The sequence below is a fragment of the Mytilus trossulus genome, chromosome 3, assembly GCF_036588685.1.
Source record: "Mytilus trossulus isolate FHL-02 chromosome 3, PNRI_Mtr1.1.1.hap1, whole genome shotgun sequence".
Taxonomy (NCBI): domain Eukaryota; kingdom Metazoa; phylum Mollusca; class Bivalvia; order Mytilida; family Mytilidae; genus Mytilus; species Mytilus trossulus.
Window position 1 is genome coordinate 15,587,986 of NC_086375.1, and position 23,283 is coordinate 15,611,268.

At 32.6% G+C, this 23,283-nt stretch overlaps 1 protein-coding gene across 1 annotated transcript; it reads left to right on the forward strand.

Moving 5' to 3' along the window:
* The first annotated feature begins 8,847 nt into the window (after positions 1–8,847).
* Positions 8,848–22,953, forward strand: LOC134709259 (uncharacterized). Its single transcript, XM_063569425.1, has 4 exons — positions 8,848–8,953; positions 13,392–14,260; positions 17,845–17,902; positions 22,239–22,953. The coding sequence occupies exons 2-4, from the start codon at positions 13,577–13,579 to the stop codon at positions 22,775–22,777; spliced, it is 1,281 nt and encodes a 426-aa protein (XP_063425495.1). The 5' UTR covers positions 8,848–8,953; positions 13,392–13,576; the 3' UTR covers positions 22,778–22,953.
* The last annotated feature ends 330 nt before the right edge of the window (positions 22,954–23,283 follow it).

Consider the following 23,283-nt stretch of genomic DNA (forward strand, 5'->3'; position numbering starts at 1 on the left):
ACAAGGGGCTCGGGAAAGATCTTGAATAGTTTAGAATGTTTTCCGATATCTTTCCAATTTTCGCGGAATAGGTGAAATAAGTCAAATTTTGGATGATAGGTCAACACAAAAGGCACACAATTGTTGACCTTTTTGTTTTTAAATTGAAAAAGCTCATTAGCCGAGATACAACTCGTCTAAACATCAACCAAACAATGATAGATCTGTTAATTTGCTTTCGTATTTTTATGTTCGAGATTCGAACTCATGCCACTGAGATATCGTGACACCAAATCGCCTGCACTGCATCCGGTGAGCTAGACCACTTGACCACCTGAGCTTCACAAACATAAAGCTTCCGGTGGCCTGGGGTATTACTTTTCCTCGTCAGTTTTAATCTAGCGACGTTATACAGAACATGATACATAAGGCATGAAGATGGAATAGTTACAAATAGGCTAAAGGATCCTACAAATTGAAACAGTCACAGAAATAATAAGTACGTCAGTGACAACTCCAGCAGTGATGGTGGTATATGGCGTGTACATTCTTTATAAATAACTCGTCTACACAGCAACCCAACAATGTCAGATCTGTAAATTTGATGTCTCATTATTTTTGTTCTTCCTTCGCCGGGAATCGATATGTTACAGTGAATTTTATAATTAGGGATTTATGTAGAATCTATTATACAATGATGGTCGGTTGAAAACAAAACTTTACGACAAAAGAGATAATGTCAGCTTTCAAATTGTGAACTTTCCATTTCTAAGTAGCAACATTCCATCAGCACCTGCGTACGGGGTATATATCTCCCAATTGATACGCTATTCCCGTGGTTGCATTTCCCATCATGATTTTCTGGATAGAGGGTTGCTGTTCACAAGTAAGCTATTAAACCAAGAGTTCCAATTGGTTAAGTTGGAATCATCCCTTCGTAAATTTTACGGACGCCATCACGAGTTGGTTGACCGTTATGGAATAACCGTTTTACAAATAAGATTTGGTTGACCGTTATGGAATAACCGTTTTACAAATAAGATCGGATATGTTCCTATCGTCGTAACTACAATCCCCTTCCCTTTAATGAATGTGACTACCGACATAACTAATTACCGGATTTGTTATCACATAAGCAACACCATGGGTGACACATGTGGAGCAGGATCTGCTTACCCTTCCGGAGCACCTGAGATCACCCCAAGCTTTTGGTGGGGTTTGTGTTGTTTATTCTTTAGTTTTCTATGTTGTGTCATGTGCAATATTGTTTGTCTGTTTGTCTTTTTCATTTTTAGCCATGGCGTTGTCATTTTATTATAGATTTATGAGTTTGAGTGTTCCTTTGGTATCTTTCTTCCCTCTTTTATATATAATACCTGAAAATTACTGGTGGTTTTACATAACCACTGAACATTTTACTTATTATTTTACAAATTCCCTAATACATTTATGATTTCAGGGATTATCAATAATAATAAAAAAAAATCTGATAAGGTTTTCACAGTGATATTTTATTCAACTTTACATTGCACCATAATATTTTACAATGCAAGATATGGACAAGATATGGCCAAGGACCAAATGGTGTTTTTGACTTTGATGACAAAAGAACAAAATAATAAAAGACTAAATTCCTGCTTAACTCTATCTGTTAACAAATTATATATATATGTATTTTTTTAAGGCTGCTATTATTCTTTATATTTCATACATAGAACACTCTTTGCAGAATTCTGCCTTACTAAACGTCTGTCTAGAAGGACATGGTTAGTGGACACGGATCTACAATAAGATAGTTTTTGATATCGGACCAAAAAAATATAAAATTACAGATTTTGTCAAAAGCAAAAGATGTAAAAACTAGATACACAAAATCAGAAGTAATTTTTATATGATTTGCGTTTCATATTTAGTATACAAGTTTCTTTTGTGACAAATCAGTGGTTGATTTGAGTTGAGTTGAGGGCATTGTCCACAAAAAGATAAATGAACATGAAATTCAATTCTGAGAGAAATAACACAACGGAATTCTGCTAGGATCACGTACCAGCAATCAGTTCATGGCTGTTGATACCCTTTTTTGTTTACTTTTAGATTTTTTGTATAACAAATTTTCCCTTAGACATGTCGGAAAATCTGATTCAGCATGAGAAGGACAAGGTTTTTATTTAATGTGGATAGCGTACATGTAGTAAAACAGATGTAAATCTGGTAGATGTGTCTGTAGAAAAGCAAGGAAAATGTGCAAGAGTTTCTGCCATCCAAATTTATCTAAAGACTTTTTAATATATTGCGCATAACATTTTTTTATTTTGAGTTATATATATTGAGGTTATTAATTTAAGATATAGTGCTAAATATTTTTATTGTGTGTAATTATAATTTAGGTTTATCAATTTTATATATTTGCCGAATATTTAAAAAAAACCACATGTATCATGCTTTACATTTAATGAACTATGTTTTCTTTATACACACAAACTGTTTCTTTCATTTCAGTTATTATGCGTAATTCCTAACGGTTTTTTTTTTCTAGTGATTAAACATAATTCCTGAACATTTCAGTGATAATCTATAATCCCTAAACTAACCAGTGGTTCTGAAAATTTCAGGGATTATGCAGAATTCCTGATTATACACATTCGCTGTAACTTATAGATATAGAAAGATTTGGTATAGGTGCTAATTAGACAACTCTCGATGCAAGTCAAAATTTATAAAAGGAAATCATTATAGGTCAAGGTACTGTCTTCAAAATAGAGCCTTTGTTCACACCGAACAGGGTGTTATAAAGGGCTCCAAAAACTTACTAGTGTAATTTTTTTAAACGGGAAAACCAACGGTCTAATCTATATAAAAAAGCGAGAAACAAGAAACACTTATGAACCACATCAACAAACGACAACTATTGAACATCAGATTTCTGACTTAAGGTGCAAACTCGTTTCACGTGTGTGTGTAATCGTTTCCAATCACACGTTATGAAGCATGACATATGTCGTTTCTCATGTTTTATATTATATCTTATATCATTTTATATTTTAGTATACTTACCAACTATATAACATATGTAACACAATTAACATCATCGGGTTATTCAATCAAATTTGGAAGTGGGTACCAGTGATTTCAGACATTGACAACCTTTTATATCCTTTGGGTATCCAATAATTAGTTTAACCAAAGATATTTAAATTGTTTTATTCTCATTTTATCTTTCATTATTTCTTTTTTGTACCTTATTGCTAATTACGACAAAATCAAGACTGAACCATAATCACGCAATTAAGGCCTAATAGCATTTGAAACTGTTTGTAACATTCACATTAACAATTCCAAATTATTTAAAGTACAAACTTCTATCCTCGATTCTTATTTGACGTGCTTCTCTCGCTTTAGGAATAAACCCATGATCAAAATCCCATTAGATTTGTTTGCACATGCATATATTGACTACTGCAGAATACTGAATTTTATCAAATTGGCACGCATTTAATATATTTCATTAAATTAAAACTCTTTCAAGCTTCTTAATGGTACACATATTGTTACTTATTTATTTATCATGACAGTAATGGGTTCTAATTCGAAATTGACATATTTGACCTAGATACGACAACCGTTCATGCTGGCTGTTTAAACTTCTTCCTGTGAAAATCACGTTGCCAGTTGTTTGCTTGTTTACAAACAAAAACAAAAGGAGGTTCATGGTACAGCCTACACAAACTATTTACACTTATACACATCGGCATCTCCGCTAGCCAAGGGTTACGATCCACTCCCGTCCCCTTCATCCTTGGCAGATTCAGCTAATATTTGTGATATCAATGTTGTGCGATCTATCGGAAGATTAAAGTCACGTACATTCCGAATACATTATTCTTGACCAATGGTAGCACTTGAACTCCTCAATTTGGAGGTAAAAACACGGCAGAGTCTAGATTCTACACACTTGGTAAATAGTTATCAAAAGTACCAGGATTATAATTTTTTACGCCAGACGCGCGTTTCGTCTACATAAGACTCATCAGTGACGCTCAGATCAAAATAGTTAAAAAGCCAAAACAAATACAAAGTTGAGGAGCATTGAGGACCCAAAATTCCAAAAAGTTGTGCCAAATACGGCTAAGGTAATCTACTCCTGGGGTAAGAAAATCCTTAGTTTTTCGAAAAATTCAAAGTTTTGTAAACAGAAAATTTATAAAAATGACCATGTAATTGATATTCATGTCAACACCGAAGTGCTGACTACTAGGTTGGTGATACCCTCGGGGACGAAACGTCCACCAGCAGTGGCATCGACCCAGTGGTGTAAATAGTTATCAAAAGTACCAGGATTATATATTTTTACGCCAGACGCGCGTTTCGTCTACATAAGACTCATCAGTGACGCTCAGATCAAAATAGTTAAAAAGCCAAAACAAATACAAAGTTGAGGAGCATTGAGGACCCAAAATGTCAAAAAGTTGTGCCAAATACGGCTAAGGTAATCTACTCCTGGGGTAAGAAAATCCTTAGTTTTTCGAAAAATTCAAAGGTTTGTAAACAGAAAATTTATAAAAATGACCATGTAATTGATATTCATGTCAACACCGAAGTGCTGACTACTAGGTTGGTGATACCCTCGGGGACGAAACGTCCACCAGCAGTGGCATCGACCCAGTGGTGTAAATAGTTATCAAAATTACCAGGATTATAATTTTTTACGCCAGACGCGCGTTTCGTCTACATAAGACTCATCAGTGACGCTCAGATCAAAATAGTTAAAAAGCCAAAACAAATACAAAGTTGAGGAGCATTGAGGACCCAAAATTCCAAAAAGTTGTGCCAAATACGGCTAAGGTAATCTACTCCTGGGGTAAGAAAATCCTTAGTTTTTCGAAAAATTCAAAGTTTTGTAAACAGAAAATTTATAAAAATGACCATGTAATTGATATTCATGTCAACACCGAAGTGCTGACTACTAGGTTGGTGATACCCTCGGGGACGAAACGTCCACCAGCAGTGGCATCGACCCAGTGGTGTAAATAGTTATCAAAAGTACCAGGATTATATTTTTTTACGCCAGACGCGCGTTTCGTCTACATAAGACTCATCAGTGACGCTCAGATCAAAATAGTTAAAAAGCCAAAACAATTACAAAGTTGAGGAACATTGAGGACCCAAAATTCCAAAAAGTTGTGCCAAATACGGCTAAGGTAATCTACTCCTGGGGTAAGCAAATCCTTAGTTTTTCGAAAAATTCAAAGTTTTGTAAACAGAAAATTTATAAAAATGACCATGTTATTGATATTCATGTCAACACCGAAGTGCTGACTACTAGGTTGGTGATACCTTTTTAAGGTAAAGCCGGAAACGAAAATATAAGTCATCATTCATGCATTTGTACATGAAACATACACTGGAACTTATACTAGTTGATTAAAAACATTCAAGTTGTCACTGAATAAAGTCGTATGTTTAGTGATGTAAAGACTTGTTGCACAATAAACACGTGTCAATTATTTACAAACGCGTTCGACATCTACAATTGATCATGTTGTAGGCGCTTTTTGATTGGATGCAGCGAGTTTCTGCTGCAACCAATAAAAATTCTAACCTAGTGTCTTCGAAATTGTAGCTAAATCTGCCCAGGATGAATAAACGGGAATGGATAGGAACCCTTGGATAGCAAAGATGACACATCAGACAAATAAATAACCTTATTTGTCCTAATCAGAATCGAAATAATTGACGCAAGCTATACTTTATTGAAGTTTTAACAAGGGTAGGCCATTATATTCGTGTTATTTTAGCCTTCACTATCACTCCGCAAAAATAATCACGAATATAATGCCTACCTATGATAAAACTACAATAAAGTATAGCTTGAATCAATTATTTCTTAAATATAATTTGATTCATGTTCTGCTAAGAAAAGATCATGCATTCTAATTGATACAGGTTCGTATAGTAAAGCAATATAAAAATATCAGTGAGACAACACTCTGTCATAGTCATTTGAAGTTATAGTTGCAACTATTTTCAAAGCTGGAACGTTTTAGAATGGCAATTGGAAAATGTTATCTGTTTATTTTCATTTTATTTAATTGATGGATATATTTTAAAATTTTTTCATCTTCCCATAATTTTGGTAAAAGTGTCTCTTCGTGAAGGTATATCAAAAATAGTTTTTTTTAGGTGAGTGACAATTTACCAACATTCAAAGTATGTACTGAATACACATTACATTCTCACTAGGCATTTATGATTTAAATGCTGTTGAATAGATCTGGTATGTGCCACATGTTGCTCCCTTCCGGAGCACCTGAGATCACCCCCAGTGTTTGAAGGGGTTCGTGTTGCTTAGTCTCTTTTTTCTATGTTGTGTCTCCTGAACTATTATTGTCTGTTCGTCTTCGTTATTCTTAGCCATGGAGTTGTCAGTTTATTTTTTGTCTATGAGTTTGACTGTTCCTCTGGTATCTTCGCCCCTCTTTTAAGCGTGTAAAAAGAAAAAGTAGATCGACGACCAATGTAGATGCTAAAAACACAGTTGGAGTATTAAAAGATAGGCAAGGATACCAAAGGAACATTTTAACTCATAAGATGAAAATTCCATGCAAGCTTAGATGTGCTATTACTTATCATGTTATCCAAAGGTAAACACATATTTCCGTAGTTAGTATTATTTAATTGATAGTTTAGCTGACAAATTAACGGTGTATTTTTACTGTTGATTTTTTCAATTATTTTATGCTTATCCAGAGTGACACACAAGAAAGAAGAAAAATGACAATAAACTCATCATGGATACACGGATTAAAATTTTATATTTACGCCCGACGCGCGTTTCGTCAAAAAAACTCATCAGTGACGCTCGAATCCAAAAATGTATTAAAGGCCAAATAAAGTACGAAGTTTAAGAGCAAAGGAGCATCACCAAGGCAAAAATAATACAATGAAGACCGAGGAACACAAAACCAGCCAACATTCAGGGGCGATTGTCTTCAAAATATACTGAAAGTCAATACATGACAAGATATCTTAAGGAAGCCGAATCATCATAAAATTTATAAATTCAATTTTATGTTTAAAAAGCATGTTAACGTATACGGTTTATTTTCGTCTCATGCATTTTATTATGGTATGATACTAAACCCCTAACGTTAGGGATTGTGCTTGATTTTCAGTGAATGACAATTTGTAAAATTAATTAGAAAAGTCCTATCCAATATTAGCAAATGGTTATCAATGTTACCAGGATTATAATTCAATACGTCAGACGCGCGTTTATTCTACATGAGACTCATCAGTGACGCTCAGAACACTTATAAAGCCAAACCATTACAATGTGGATGAGCATTGAGGACCCAAAATTCCTAAAAGTTGTACCAAAAACGGCTAAGGTAATCTATTCAAATCATGCTTCCACATGTGCAGTGATTAAATTACCTCAGAACTGGACATTAACGATTTTATGTTAATTTGTTCAATGAATCAACAGGAAATTGAGAAACTTTACAGAAAACATTCTTTTAGACTAGTAACTACCATCAAAGATTATTTTCTACAGATAATGTACAGAAGAAACTTAATGATATGTTAAGCCTTCCAATTGATATTTTATCGTGCGTTTTTCTATGCTGTGATGTTATAATATTGTTTAAGAACAAATAAGAAGGTTTGGTACCGTAATACGCTTAATCCCGCTGCATATGTTTGCACCTGTCCTAAGTCAGGAATCTGATGTACAGTAATTGTCGTTTGTTTATGTAATTTATACGTGTTTCTCGTTTCTCGTTGTTTTTTTTTTTTTATATAGATGAGACCGTTGGTTTTCCAGTTTGAATGGTTTTACACTAGTAATTTTGGAACCTTTTATAGCTTGTTGTTCGATGTGAGCCAAGGATCCGTGTTGAAGGCCGTTCCTTGACCTATAATGGTTAACTTTTATAAAGCATTTGGATGGAGATTTGTCCCCTTGACACTGATACCGTCAACATATATTTGTTCCGCCTCACAGAAGTAATTTATAAACATTGTAATAATATCTTTTCCAGTTGGAACAACTATTCTATATCATTTATTCCGTCAAGTCTGAAGAAAATATACTGAAATATTTATTCCTGTAGAAATAATATTCTAGAATGGGTTTTTTTCCTTTTGGAACTTAAATTTATATGAAGGAACTTCTTTTTCGTGACAATACCACATCTTCCTATACTAGTATCTATTCTTTTTTCGTACGACTACCTGATTTTAAGCAAAATATAAATTTTCATAAAGTCTTTGGCAAGTTTTTTTTTGTCTGTTCAATGTAAGATCAAAATCATTATCTCGCCCAAGTTCAATAAAAATGATCAATAATATCAAGAGAAGTGTTTAAGGTCAATTGGTAAGGGAGAAATTAACAATTTCCTAAAATTAATATCAAAGAATCTAATTAAACCAAAAACATGTTTGGGTGATTGAAAACAACCTTTGTGTCTTTATCTGCATAGTTTTCAGATCTCTCATAGGCGTATACAGACAGTTTCGGGATCAGAGATTCAGTTTGCATTTACTCATGCGTGTTAATTCTGTGTATATGGTATATATTGCCATAATGTGCGTTTAATCATTAAACATTTTTTAAATTTCAATTGTTAATTTTATCAATGCATTCTAATTTTACCTTTAAAATTAAATACCAGAGAATAAAGTTCAGTTGTATTGATTTCTATATCATGCTTAGTGAATCGTGGTACATAGTACACATCGATTTTCCTCACATTACTAACGCACGCTATCTTCACTCTTTTTACACTATATTTATGACGTAAAGACATCAGGTAAAAGTGTTGTTTTTAGAATATTTAAAAATATCTACGCTATATATATCTCTACAAACGAATTATGTTAACCAACACTGACACTTTTAGTGAGAGTCGTTGTTATATGAATGATTAGGGAAAGTTCGATTTGATTGGAATTTATTTTTTCATGAATCAAGGTATATATATACTTCCTTGTCTATGGCCACGCCCTACTTGTCCGTGTCCATGTCTAACTTGTCCGTGTCCACGACTTACTTGTCTGTGTCCACGACTTACTTGTACGTGGCCACGACTTACTTGTCTATGTCCACGACTTACTTGTCCGTGTCCACGACTAACTTGTCTGTGTCCACGACTTACTTGTTCGTGGCCACGACTAACTTGTCCGTGTCCACGACTTACTTGTCAGTTTAATCGTGGCAACGGACAAATAAGTCGTGGCCGCAAATAAGAAATTCGTGGCCACGGACAAGTAAGTCGATGCTACGTACAAGTAACTCGTTGCCAGGGACAAATAAGTTGTGGGTACAGACAAGTACGTCGTGGCCACAAATTAGTAAGTTGTGGCTATTGACAAGTAATTCGTGGCCACGGACAAGTAATTCGTTGTCACGGACAAGTAATTCGTGACCACAGATAATTAAGTCGATGTCACGGACTAGTAATTCGTGGGCACGGACCAATAAGTCGTGGCTTCGAACAAATAAATCATGGTCACACACAAGTAAATCGTGTTCACGAATTAGTAAGTTTTGGCCACGGAAAAGTAAGTCGTGGCCATGGACAAATATTTTTTTCTACAGCATAGACATTACGCGTGATGTTCGTACATGTAAGCGTAACACAACGTCGCGAATATTTTGTAACGTTTAAACCACAAATTCGACTGCAACGTTGTTTTTAAGCTGGTGCGACATTCTTGTAAGACTCAGCAAATTCGACGATGCTTTTTAACTTCTTATTGAAAATTGATGTATTTCAGATTTTTGAAAAATTAAGAAAAATAACATTTTAAAAAATCCTAAAATTCTATCACTATAACACAGTGAAGATACTATTCTGTACGCTATCCGGAAGTCGCGATTTTCGAAGCGAGGATTTCAAACTGGCTAACAGAATGGTGCCTTTTCTCATCATTTGTTTACTCCTATATCTATAAAGTGCTTTGCACATCTCAAATGTATGTATAACATCATAAATATGAGTAACTGTAACAAAAACATGCAGTAGAATATAAAATATGCGTGTGCATCACACCAACTTCATACAAAAAAGTGAAATCGATTGACAATTTTGCTCTCGTAGTAAAAAGCAAATAATCTTTTATTGCAAATATTTGCATCAGTTTACAGTAAAATATATACTGTTTCAATATTCCTACCGTTTTTAAGTAGAATGTTCGTATTTCAAATAAAAAATATGTTTTCCTTGAGGGTCCCAAAATAAATTACTGTACGATCAGTCTAAAACTGACTGTATTCTAGAAGCGATTTCAGATTTTTTGTCTGTATGACCAGTCGTGATTTTGAAGAAAAAAACAACAACAAATAGAAGTTTTTAACGACATTGACCGAAAAACAACGGCAATTTGAAGGTATATACGTGTCTATGTGATATTATGATTGAGTCCATGGAACTATAACGTGTGATTTCTTTCATCAGACAATACAAATATATTTCTGATGATTTTAATAGACGGCTAAATAATTATATTTTTGTTCCGTCAGTCTTACTTAAAATCAAATGCCTAAAAAGCAATACATGATTCGCTTGTGGACTTTGTATTAGTGTGTCGTTGTAGCTATCTGTTTAACTATTACATTTTTAAAGACTATTTACACCGTTTGCCGTTGACCAATTATTGATAACATACATCAAGCCTGTCTCTTTTAAAATGACAAAAAATAGATAGAGAAAGCTTTGTTTAAAAACTTAAGGTATTGAGGAAAAAATTAACGAGATTATACCCCGCCACTTCTATAGTCCATGTTTTGGAAAAAAATAAACCACCAGAAAAACTAAATCATTGGTGCACAGTGGCATCATTTAATAAAGAATATGAGGAAGTTTTATTAATACTAGTATATGGTAAGTTTTTGAAAGTTGCGTATAGTAAACAGGTACCACCCAATAAGGTAGTGGAAAAGTCCTTATCATGGAAATAAAAAAATGAAGATTTTTCGAAAAACCAAATTAAGAGGTACACAATTGAATAAAATGATAAGGAATCTGAAAAAGATTCATTGAGCTATGACAAGTTTCTGAAGGAAGTTGTGGATATAAAATAGGTACGCCCAATATAAGGTTATGACAAAGTCCGTATTTTAGATATAGAAACATCAAAAATATTCTTACCAAAAATTCGAAATAGAAGGTCCATAACACATTAATAGAGTAAAAATGGAGCAATTTAAGAAAAGTTTAACAATTGGTTTTGGAGGTCACAGTTGGAAAAACCTGATGTGTGCCCCATATAATGCAATGCTCAAGTCCGTATCTTATATAAAGAAACCCCATAAAAGATTTTTAATAAAATTCGAAATACATTCCTTTTTTTTTATAGAAATAAGGCCGTTAATTTTCTCGTTTGAATTGTTTTACATTGTCATTTCGGGGCATTTTATAGCTGACTTTGTGGCATTGGCTTTGCTTATTGTTGAAGGCCATACGGTGACCTATATTTGTTAATGTCTGTGCTATTTTGATCTCTTGTGGACAGTTGTCTCATTGGCAATCATACCACATCTTCTTTTTTATATTATAATTTATGATACGGAATCCGAGAAAAAATAATTAATAGTAATATACCAGTGCAGATTCAAGAAAATAAGGATCCGGCGGTTTAAAACTCTTTTTTAACTTTCAATGCATTTGTATTGGAACATATATTTGGAATCCTCTTTTCTCCTGGATTGGACCCCCTCTCCAATTAAAAATGTCTGGAAACCCCTATGTATATTAAGTGGTTTATGAGGAGATGCGCTTGCAAAACCGGCGAGACATGTTGTACCGGTCCAACGAACGAACGGAAAGACGGACTTCATTATCACTATAAACCATCGCTTTACAAAGTGGTGCACAATTGCGTGTGAAAGAGACAGATCAACACCCAAAACAAATTGAAGGAACTGTGATCAATTATAGGCTACAGTTCGGCCTTTGTAATTGTACAATTGTAAGTATAACGGAGGGCATTTCTGAAACTTCTATAAACAAGCAAACCTTCTTCTATTTCAGTCACATTTAAACATAATTATACTTAATGTAGTAAGTCGAGTACACCCTATCAAACTAAAACATGTTTGAAAAGTTTACAGGATGTGAATTTATTAAAATATATTTGTATTATTTAGAAAAATGCCATCTTCTAATGTATCGTAAATAACTTTGAAATCACTACTAGAATACAGTGAAATAAAGACTGATCATACAGTTTCAAAATATACAAGCGTGACTGATCGTACAGTGAGAAATCCAAACAAGTGTAATTTTCTTATCTCTGGCTTCAAAGATCTGGCTGAAACTTTAACCACCACTTAGAATATACCTAATTTAGTGAATTAAGTCTGGATTTTACGTTAATTTGTACAGTAAGGGTACACAAAGATTGTTTTTAGGTTCACCGACTGATTTTCCTTAGTGATGCACTTGAAAATCTATTGATTAAGGCAAAGATACGAATAATGAATGTGCTAAATTTAATTATAAACCATTTGTGAATATCGATGTCAGCTGAATTAATCATTAAGCAATGTACAGATGAACATCTTACCGTTTAATATAGTATATCCGACAAATTTAAAATGTGATCCAAAAAGTTCTCGCTTCGAAAATCGCGACTCCCGGAAAGCGTACAGAATAGTATCTACACTGTGTATAAGAACACTGATAAGCAAACAATTGACGTACATTTGAGTTGAGTTCGTTTTTACGTAAAACATTGCAGTGCGACAACCTAGTAAGCATTTGAAAAATTGTCCATAAATTACCATATATCATCTTCCTGGATATTTGTCATTAAATTCATAAAATTAAGCAAATTAACATTGATGTAGTAAATACAAATACTTACTTTTTTCCATTTTAGATATATGTTTTCAATTCTTAAATCTGTAATCCCAATTTTGTTTCCTGTGGGACAGATTTGACCCTGTAATATGGAACGCTTTTTTTTCTATAATATCATTATAATGTCATAAAAAATGCTTAAAAAACTGAAACAACCTTTCTGTTAAATAAATAGTTTAGACGAAAATTATAGTTCAGTGGTTACAATAAATGAAATATACTACGCGGGACAGCCTAAAAATAGCGGTTTTTAATGAAGCTTGTCGCATGCAGCATAAAACATAGTTTCAACAATTATTTTTTCGTTTCTAATATTTTTTAAAATAAGTACAATAGCAATGAATATGATATCACAAAATTAAATATTTTGGACTTGAATCTTGCCAACTACATCGATTTTCCAAAGAGGTACGAACATCGAGCGCACGTAACGTCATAGAATAAACAAAATAAGCTTTCATAATATATACATATATGCATTACATTAGTGTTTAAAGAGATGTATAAATGTAGTTTCCTTTAATTGAATGTATTATATAACTTTAGGTACAGTGTTCTGTTTCCGGTTTATCAGTGGATTGGTCCTTGTATACTGACCTGTGCTTTTTAAATAATCTGAACAAACGGAAAGTAGGATTTTCATATCCAGCAAAACAGACTTCATCAAGATTGCAATACTTGATTTCAAATGAACCATGTAATAACATAGCTGTGTTAATTTTTGTAACATAATGACACAAAAACAAAGAGAAAACTTTTACAGAACATCAACCGTCATCGTTGAACATGGAAAGGAAGTACTCGTGTTATTGCTAGAGGATGACTTATCCAAGCGAAACCTGACTTTGATAGATTTTATAAATATAAACCAGCATGCAATTTTTCATCTTTGTTACAACAAACATTCGTGTTGTCAATGTACCGGAGGAACACTCACAAGAAGAAACACTTATTCACAAAGAGTACTGCATCCATGCCAACTAGATATGTTATTGGATAAAACAGGACCGACAATGACAGGTCATAATTTAAACAGCAGGGTACAGTTCTGTTGTAGTGCTGCTAAACAATCTTTAACAACCACGTGTCTAGACCTAACTATTTTGAGATGTTTGTTAATTAACTTTGTCCCATCTTGTACCGGTGCTGTTAGAAAAGACGTTGAAGATTTAATTAAGTACAGAAACAACCTGTGTGGTCATTCAGAAGAGGGAAAAATTTCAGATACAGATTATTCTGGTAACAAAATACATATAGAAAACATTATACTTTCTATTGCCAAACATTGCAACAAAGAACAGATATTAAGGCAAAGGCTTCATGATGCAACAGTCAGACCATTGGATGAAACTATAAACATCCAATACCAAGTCGCACTTTTAGATGAGATGCGTCGAGAAAAGAATACAGAGGAGGTATTTTTTTTTTATAAGGATGATGATATTTTACAGCTACATAAATATCTAAGCATGTCGTATTGCAATTTCCTGTTCCGTGACTTGAAATCAAGATAAGAATGGAATAAATATAAGTCTTTCAAACTAAAGCTTTATAGCCCTTGTTCCTTTGATAGCTTTTTACACCACTGGGACAATGCAACTGCTGGTGGACGTTTCGTCCCCTAGGGTTTCATCAGCCCAGTAGTCAACACTTCGGTGTTGACATGAATATCAATTCTATGGTCTTTATTATAAATGTCCTGTTTACAAAAGTTTGAATTATTCGAAAAACTAAGAATTATTTCATCCCAGGAATGGATTACGTTAGCCGTAATTGGAACTATTTTTTGGAATTTTGGGTCCTCAATGCTCATCAACTTTGTACTTGTTCGGCGATATAACTATTTAGATATGAGCTTCACTAATGAGTCTTATGTAGACGAAACGCTCATCTGGCGTACTAAATCATAATCCTGATGCTTTTGATAACCATTTACACCACTGGGTCGATGCAACTGCTGGTTGACGTTTCGTTCCCGATGGTATCACCAACCCAGTACTCAACATTTCGGTGTTGACATGAATAACACAAATGTGGTCATTTTTATAAATTTCCTGTTTACACAACTTTGAATTTTTGAAAACCTAAGGACATTCTTATCCAAGGCATAGATTACCATAGCCGTATTTGGCACAATTTTTTGGAATTTTGGATCCTTAATGCTCTTCAACTTTGTACCTGGTTGGATTTATAAATATTTTGTTATGAGCGTCACTGAAGAGTCTTATGTAGACGAAACGCGCGTCTGGCGTACTAAATTAGAATCCTGGTACCTTTGATAACTATTTGCAGCCACTAAATATCAAAGTATGTGGTAATTGAAATTTCCTGTTTCGTGACTTGAAAATCAAGATATGAATTGAACACATACATTTTTTTTCAAACTAAAGCTTTTAAAATGATGTTATTAAAGTATTATTTCTATACTATACTTATTCTTTTACTGACACCTTTTTTAAATGAACCTTTTCAAAGTTGATGTCTACGTTTGGCTCGTGCATATTATTATAAATATCGAATGGACACACAATATCCATTAAAAGTATGGCAGTTGTATTTTCATCTACAGAAACTGACGGCCGACAGTCTTCATAGTTAAAGATCAGTGCATTTGATTACCTTTTATGTTTGTCAAAACCTTTTGAATTTAGGTCATCAGTGCTCCTTCCACCCAAAATGCGGCCAAGCTTAGCGAAAGGTAGTGCGACGTAATCAGTCAACCAAACTTTATCTGATTAACTCGGAAAGGAACGACCGTTGTCATTGGTCAATTCAAATCTAAGACCTAACACCTGCGAAAATAGTACACGCGTACTATAAATTGAATGAACTGATTAGTATTCATGTAACCTGTCAAGGGTATTATGATCCTCCATCGTCGTTATCACGTATATTATTGTCTTCTTGGCTATCCCATAGCAATTCTAGCTTGTATACATGTAAAATTCATTGAATTCATAATTTTGTGCAATAGTAAAATTTTAAACTTTAAAAGCTTTAACATCAAAACATGTAATTCAACTGTCTCCTCTCAGTTGGTTTTTGATTAAAACACCTAACATTTTATTTAGATTGGTTAAAAAAAGGGGGAGGAGTTTGATGAAACATTTTGTTCTTTTTTTAACTATAATCTCTGTCCGGTCTTTTAAATTCTAAGTCTATATGGTCCTGCCTTTTTTATTATTAGTTTGTTCGGATTTTTTTTTTTTACATAAATCGTCATTCGGCCTTTTTGTTTGCCACGTTGCTCATCCTACCTTTTCATATCTTTCGCAAGTTGTAGGTATTCGACTAAGATTGTGATTTTTTTCTGATCCAGTTCACTTAATTTTGAGAAATAAATCCCAAAATTCTAAGAAAATTCAAATGATGAAGAAACCAACCAACCATACTTTGTTTAGAGAAAAATGGAGATGGCAAATCATGGCAAAGTAGAAGGAAATGTACTTTATAAACCGCAGCGATATGCTTAATGAATTTTATAATACTGTTTTGCTATTCTCGGTTGAAAAAAGAACGTATATTATATATTGTAAATATCTAAATAGGTACAACCGAAACAATCAGTTTTTAAAAACTTTTTATTCATTAAATGTTTTAATAAAAAGGTGGATTCTTTTTTGTACATGCATTCAGTCATCCTTATTAATAATTTCTTTATATGTCGTTGATCAGTTTATCTTACATGTATGATTTTGTATTTCATTCTAAATACGCATGCATACTAGACGTCAATTTAGCGGATAGTTCAGCAAAATCACTATTCTTACGGTATGAAATTAAAACATGAGATTTAGGCAAATAAAATCGAAAACAGTACATTCATATTGATCCTTATAAACTACGATTTTTCTCACAAGTATTTATTTTTATTTTAGTTCCACACATACAAAAGAAAAAATCTTCGCCGATGTAACATTTCATCAACATGCCTCCACTGAATTCATTTGAATTTCATTGTGACCATGATAGTACATTGCATATTACTACGTCTTCATTCACGTGTACGAATGATAGTTTTTTTTACGATTATTGTTGTTTTGTTTCTATATTTCGGGGACAATTTGGTTCATTTATGATACGTAATTTCTGAATGACAAAACACTAGCTGCTGTGTAACGTTCTGTATGTTCGTTTTATAGCATGAAAGCACTAAAACGGAAACCCATTTTTGCAACTATGGTAACGGATACGTATTATGAGATCCTTATTATAAGTAACTACGACATTGAAAGAAATTGAAAGTGGTTACTTAATCATCCGTATACAAGCGGCACATTTATTGTATTCGATCCTTATCTTCTTCATAATGCGGTACAAGATAATAATGTTGCTGCAATATAATATTTAGACACAACTATATATTTGAAATTCACAAAACATTTATTTAAATCTTTTGACCAAAGATGTGACCTATACATTGTCAAATTCTTATTTTTACGTTCGAAGTAACATAGTACATTCCATAGTAAGTCATATGTGTCAATTTACGTGCACACTACGATTAATGTTGTATTTGAATCTTTCGGTCAATGAAATGAGACGTTACAATTTTTTTTGGTGATATTCAAGAACATTATCAATGATCTATCAAACGCTAAAGTTAACTGCATTTCAGTTTAACTTTATACTGTAAGTTGCCTGTATACTGTTTTTAAACTTTCTAATTGAAAATCCGATGAACACTTCCTTGAATATGATTTTGAATTCCTAAAGATCTTCATCGTACATACTGGTTAGAAGTACAAACCTAAACAGGTGGTTTGTTTCAACTTTAGAACACTTTATGCTATGCATTTATGCATACACGAACAAACGAATCAAAAGAAAAATCATAGCACGAATGTATTCATGTAAACATTGTGAGTACTATATATGAACTTTATACAAGGAGTTTCTTTAAATTAAGTGTTTACTAAGGAAAATCTTAACTTATTATGCACACTGGCTGAGGAATCTTTTATGAATTCATTGTATTCTAAAAATACTTTAATTTCAGAAAATTGTCAATATACATGATGCATTGGAACAACAAACGAAGAAAATAGACGAAATACGTAAGTGTGCAATTTTTGTCTGTTTGATTTAATTTTATAAGCAGTCAGCAATATGAGAATTTTTTTTATGGTATTATGCTGGTGACAGAATCCTTGAAAACAGTTCGCAATTTTAATTATCAATCTATATTCTAAAACAAAACAGACCTTTTCTATCCTATGAAATACAGTCATATAAGAATAAGTGAGCAATAGACTAAACACAGAACTATCATATATAGACCCCGCACATCCGAGTCGATATGTTTTACAAATAAGATTACTACTACTTCAAAATATTTGTATTGTTTCTTGAGGGCATACGGTACAATTTTGATCCCATATTGAAAAGGAGAAGGTTCACGAAGGGTTAAAATTGGCCCTAATTTTTTTATGTTTTTTAAATCGGGCCAAAAAAATACAAATTTCAGATAGAAATACTTCTGTAAATACGACTAAGACAAAAATATATTTTTATGGAACCGTCCTTTGAAATTTATGAAGCTATGACCCCTGGAATAAACATTATTTATATTTAAATGTCAATTTTGGTATTTTTTTCCTATTATTTTGATTCTTTTTGGCATAATTAACATTGGCCTCCATCTACGAGCCAAAAAGAGTTTATATCGATGAATTCTGTATTAAAATTGAAATCTTTTGGTCCCAAAACATTTTGGATCGTAGGTAGAGGCCAAGGTTTTTCTAAAGCTTTTAGGTTTGAAAATTGCACAAAATCATCATATTTTGACAAAATGTCCAAAATGCGCTTACTCTGGAGAATATTATGTACTTTTATGAAAATAACTGGTTTGTTTAGCATTAAGTCTTTTGAAAAGACCCACATAGGAACAAAATTGTGACCTTTTTGTTGTTTTATGATAAAGTTGATATTTTAGGCCATTTTGTGCCGTAAGTGAATCTTGTCCTTTGCAAATAGGCTATTTTTCACCTGATTAAATCAAATATGAAATAAAAAATGTACCTCCATGTGCTACTTTTAGAGTAAATCGAAGTCAAAATTTCAGATATTTGCTCAAAATTTGGATCTATAGACGTAATTTTCCTTCCGACAGAAATGCATAACTTTTTTGTTTTAAAGGGGCACTAGCTACGAGACATATGAAAAATCTAAAGTTTGATTTTTGTTTGTTCAATCAATAATAAATGTGAAATAGTGAACTAACAATTCGCTTTTTGCAGCCAAAAAGGTTCAATTTTGTCAAATTATGCTAAGAAACATTGATAATTAGTTATTCACCTGCAAGTGAATGAGTCGACCTCTTTAAATCCGTATTCATGTGAACTTTAATTTAACCCCTAGCTAGAGATTGACAACGCATGCATTGTACGTGTACTTGTTATTTAAAGAAAAAGAATGTCAACAATGAAAGTGAAACTACGGTTAATCATTTGATTACTAATTCGATGCACATAAAATCATTCTTATACGGTTAAAAACAATGAGAAACATCTATTTTTAATCTATGAAATAAAATCAAGCAGACCTATAATTTCCAATTGAACGTGTTGGTTTAATATATTCATATCTTTATTTATGTTTACATCGCTTATATGGTCATCTGAGGTCAAATCGATAGTTAATTAGATGGCGATTGGACTGAAATACACACGAAACGAACATATATATTATCTACCCCATGTTCTGTAAACTGTTTATTTTAGACTTTTGATGGTTTAGATAAATGTTTTAAATTGTTATAAATCAAATATGAGAATTTGAGTCAAATCGGTGACCATGAATTTGACAGCTAGTGCCCCTTTTAGAGATAAACACAAGCTGTTTTTATTAAGTTATTTGTAATTTCTCTTGTATATAAGTATCATATAAATTTATGAGTAATAAATCAAATGTTCATGAACGTAAAAAAACGTATTTTTTGGCTGTATATTTATCAAATTAATTTTTTTTTTGCATTATTTACTTTTTGAAGAAAATGGATACAAATAATCTTCATACGTTATCAAACAGAATGTCATTTTAAAAAAGAGGGGTCCATGAACTTGTTTTCAAGTTAAATCAGTTTGAATGATAAAAAAAGGCAACAGTAGTATACCGCTGTTCAAAACTCATAAATCCATGGACAAAAAACAAAATCGGGGTAACAAACCAAAACCGAGCGAAACGCATTAAATATAAGAGGAGAACAACGACACAAAACCGAAACGCAACACACACAGAAACAGACCAATCATCAGACAAAACACCATGAGAATAACAAATGTAACATGAAAACCAAATACATGAATTTGGGATAGACAAGTACCGTGCCACGTCTTATCTCAATATCTCAAAAATAAGAGAAAACACAAACGACTCAACGTTAAAATGCAACACAAAGAGAAACGAACAATGACCATCTTCCTGACTTGGTACAGGACACTTTTAAAGGGGAATAAAAGTGGTGGGTTGAACCTGGTTTTAAGGCATGCCAAACCTCGCACTTTAATGGCAAAGTTAAATATTACATTGAAATGACAACATAATATTACAGGACTACAATACAAATAAATAGGAGAACATATTAGACACAGAAAAACATGATTAATAGATAACAAAAAGCATCAGGTTTAAAATTCAATACGCCAAAAACGCGCCTTGTCCACACAAGACTCACCAGTGACGCCCAGATATAAAAGATCGAAAGTGAAAAAAGGACAAAGTTGTACAGCACTGAAGATCAAAAGTTGAAAAGGTTTCGCAAAATACGGCATTGTTTTTATGCCCGGGATAAGAACATTCTTATTATATAGAACAATTCATGCTATTGCAAACAGTAAATTTTATCAAATGAATATGAAAGAGATAAAAATCAGTCGAAAAATGCATCTTTTCCCGATATGTCACAGTTTGACGTCTCGTAAATAACATTTTACATTAGCAACCTTACATCCCATGTAACTGTATCGTATGCCCTTAAACAGTTTAATCAACAATGCAAGTTATATGGTCAAAGGTTGGTTGACAGATAAAACGTTTCTGTGTGTCAACTCATTGCAACATGTTTTATGGTCTTAGGTCTCTATATAGCTAGACACCAGTAAAATTATTTCATCTGTGATTTAACCAATTGTGTTCTATTCCCGATATTGACATTTTGTCATAGTGTGAATTTGCATGGCTGATTGAACATATCTCAGGAGACGGTTACCATATCGAAGAACCGATCCCAATCCCTTTTGATTTTCATGTCATTCCTCAGTTTTCTTAGATGCCTTGATTTGTCTATTCTTTATGAATTTACGAGCATTTACCATCGGTAAAAAAAGACAGAGATACAGAGAAAACAGAGCTACTTGAAAAGATTTAAGGCCTGGGTGAACCTAAATGAATTTTAAGAACTGAAAATATACTTTGTAAAAGTATTGCAATGCTGACGTTTTTATTTATATAAATTAACGGACACTAGCTGATATTCATCAGAACCATATAGTACAACACTGTGTTGTTATCTGAAATTCGACCACCACAACACATATTCTAATTTCAAATATTTTCATGATTAAAACTAGTAACCTGAATAATTTATCTATCAAATTTACTCATTTATAAAAATATCGGAAATGACATGACGTCATTTTCTGATTTCTTACAAATAACCATTTTTTCAAAAAATTACCTGTATAGAGTTGGAATCGAGTTGTCCTTTTTGTCATTTATTTGTCTTGTAGTCCTGTCATGTAATGTTGTCATTTTAATGTTATATTAAATATTACCATTAAAGCGGGAGGTTGGCTAGCAACAAAACCAGGTTCAACCCACCATTTGTTTCTTAAAATGTCCTGTACCAAGTCAGGAAAATGGCCATTGTTATATTAAAGTTTGTTTCTGTGATTGTTGCATTTTAGTGTTGTGTTTCGACTGTGTCGTTGTTCTCCTCTTATATTTGATGTGTTTCCCTCAGTTTTGATTTGTAACCTGGATTAGTTTTCTCAATCGATTTATGAGTTTCGAACAGCGGTAAACTACTGTTGCCGTTATTTATAGAGGTAATGAGGAATAAAGACTTACACTGGTGCATGGGATATAAACGTATGCATTTTATTTTAAAAAAAAATATAAAAAAAAATTAGTCACTCGCCAAATGCTATTTACATTGTCTTCTCAAAAATAAATTTAATAATATGTATGTTTGTATGCGTTCCTTCCGAAATAGAGTACCAATATTACATACTAGATGTTTTCATACCAAATCTCTTGTAATATAATTTAGATTGATTAGATGCTGCCAGTTACGTCACAGATACATTTGAAAGTGACACTCACAAACAGAGATACCATTAACGAGGCCAAATTAAACACATATATTTTTGATTATTCATTTTGTTTTTTCAGATCGGAGCAGCAGCAATATTTTGAACAAGTTGATGTATTCCATAGATTTAATTGGCTGTTGTTTGATCTTTCCTTACGTTGATCTTGGAGTTTTTATTTTTATGTTGTTATTGTTCATTTGCTTCTACTTTTATTTAAAACATTACTTACCACATGTACCAAGTAATTTGATCATATTCCTATTATCAATTGTACTTTTATTTATCGTAATCATTATTTCCCCAGATATTTTAATAACATTTATTTGGTTTATAGAATCAGGTTTAATTCGTCTTTTCTCGGTCTATTCTATACTATTCACACGTGAAACAGTACCCGTATTTTTTCTTCTATATTATATTTTTCTATTGATAGCTAGATCTAAAATGAAGAACTTTTCATTTTCACGTTATTTCAAGATTTTAGTCATTCCATTTTGTTTTTGCTTTTTACATTACCTTTTGTCGTATAGTTTATCTTTTATATTTGGTAACATTAAAGAGGTATTTGCCACTTTAAGTGTGATTGTCGGTTTAAAATTTTGTATCTGGAAGAAGTAGTACTTTTTATGTTCCAGCCATTCAAGTAATCAAATAATCTACATGGTTTAATTATAATAAAGGTGCCAAACCACCACGTATACCACTCTAATTTATAACTTAAAAAGGAGTCCGACAAAAATAGTGGTTATTGTTTAGTCAAACTAAACATATTTTCAGAAATGAAACTTTTGATAAAGGAGAAATATATTTGTAACATTTTGGATAATATTGTATGTGTCAAAGATTTTGAATTTAAAAAAAGGATTAATGTGCTCAATAGAATACTCATTAGGGTTTTGTTTTTTAGTTGTAGTTTACTTTTGAAAGGTCGTGTATTACTACAAAACGTAAAATATTTGTTAAAAATTGGAATATATATAGTAAATGATTCAAGTACTTTTCAGGATATAGTTGGCTGGGTGAAATTAGGTTTAACTTAAGGTAAGCTGTGGTTGATAAGTTGATAATGCTTATAAACAACACATTGATCATCCAGGCTAAAACACATATTGTTTTGGAACCGC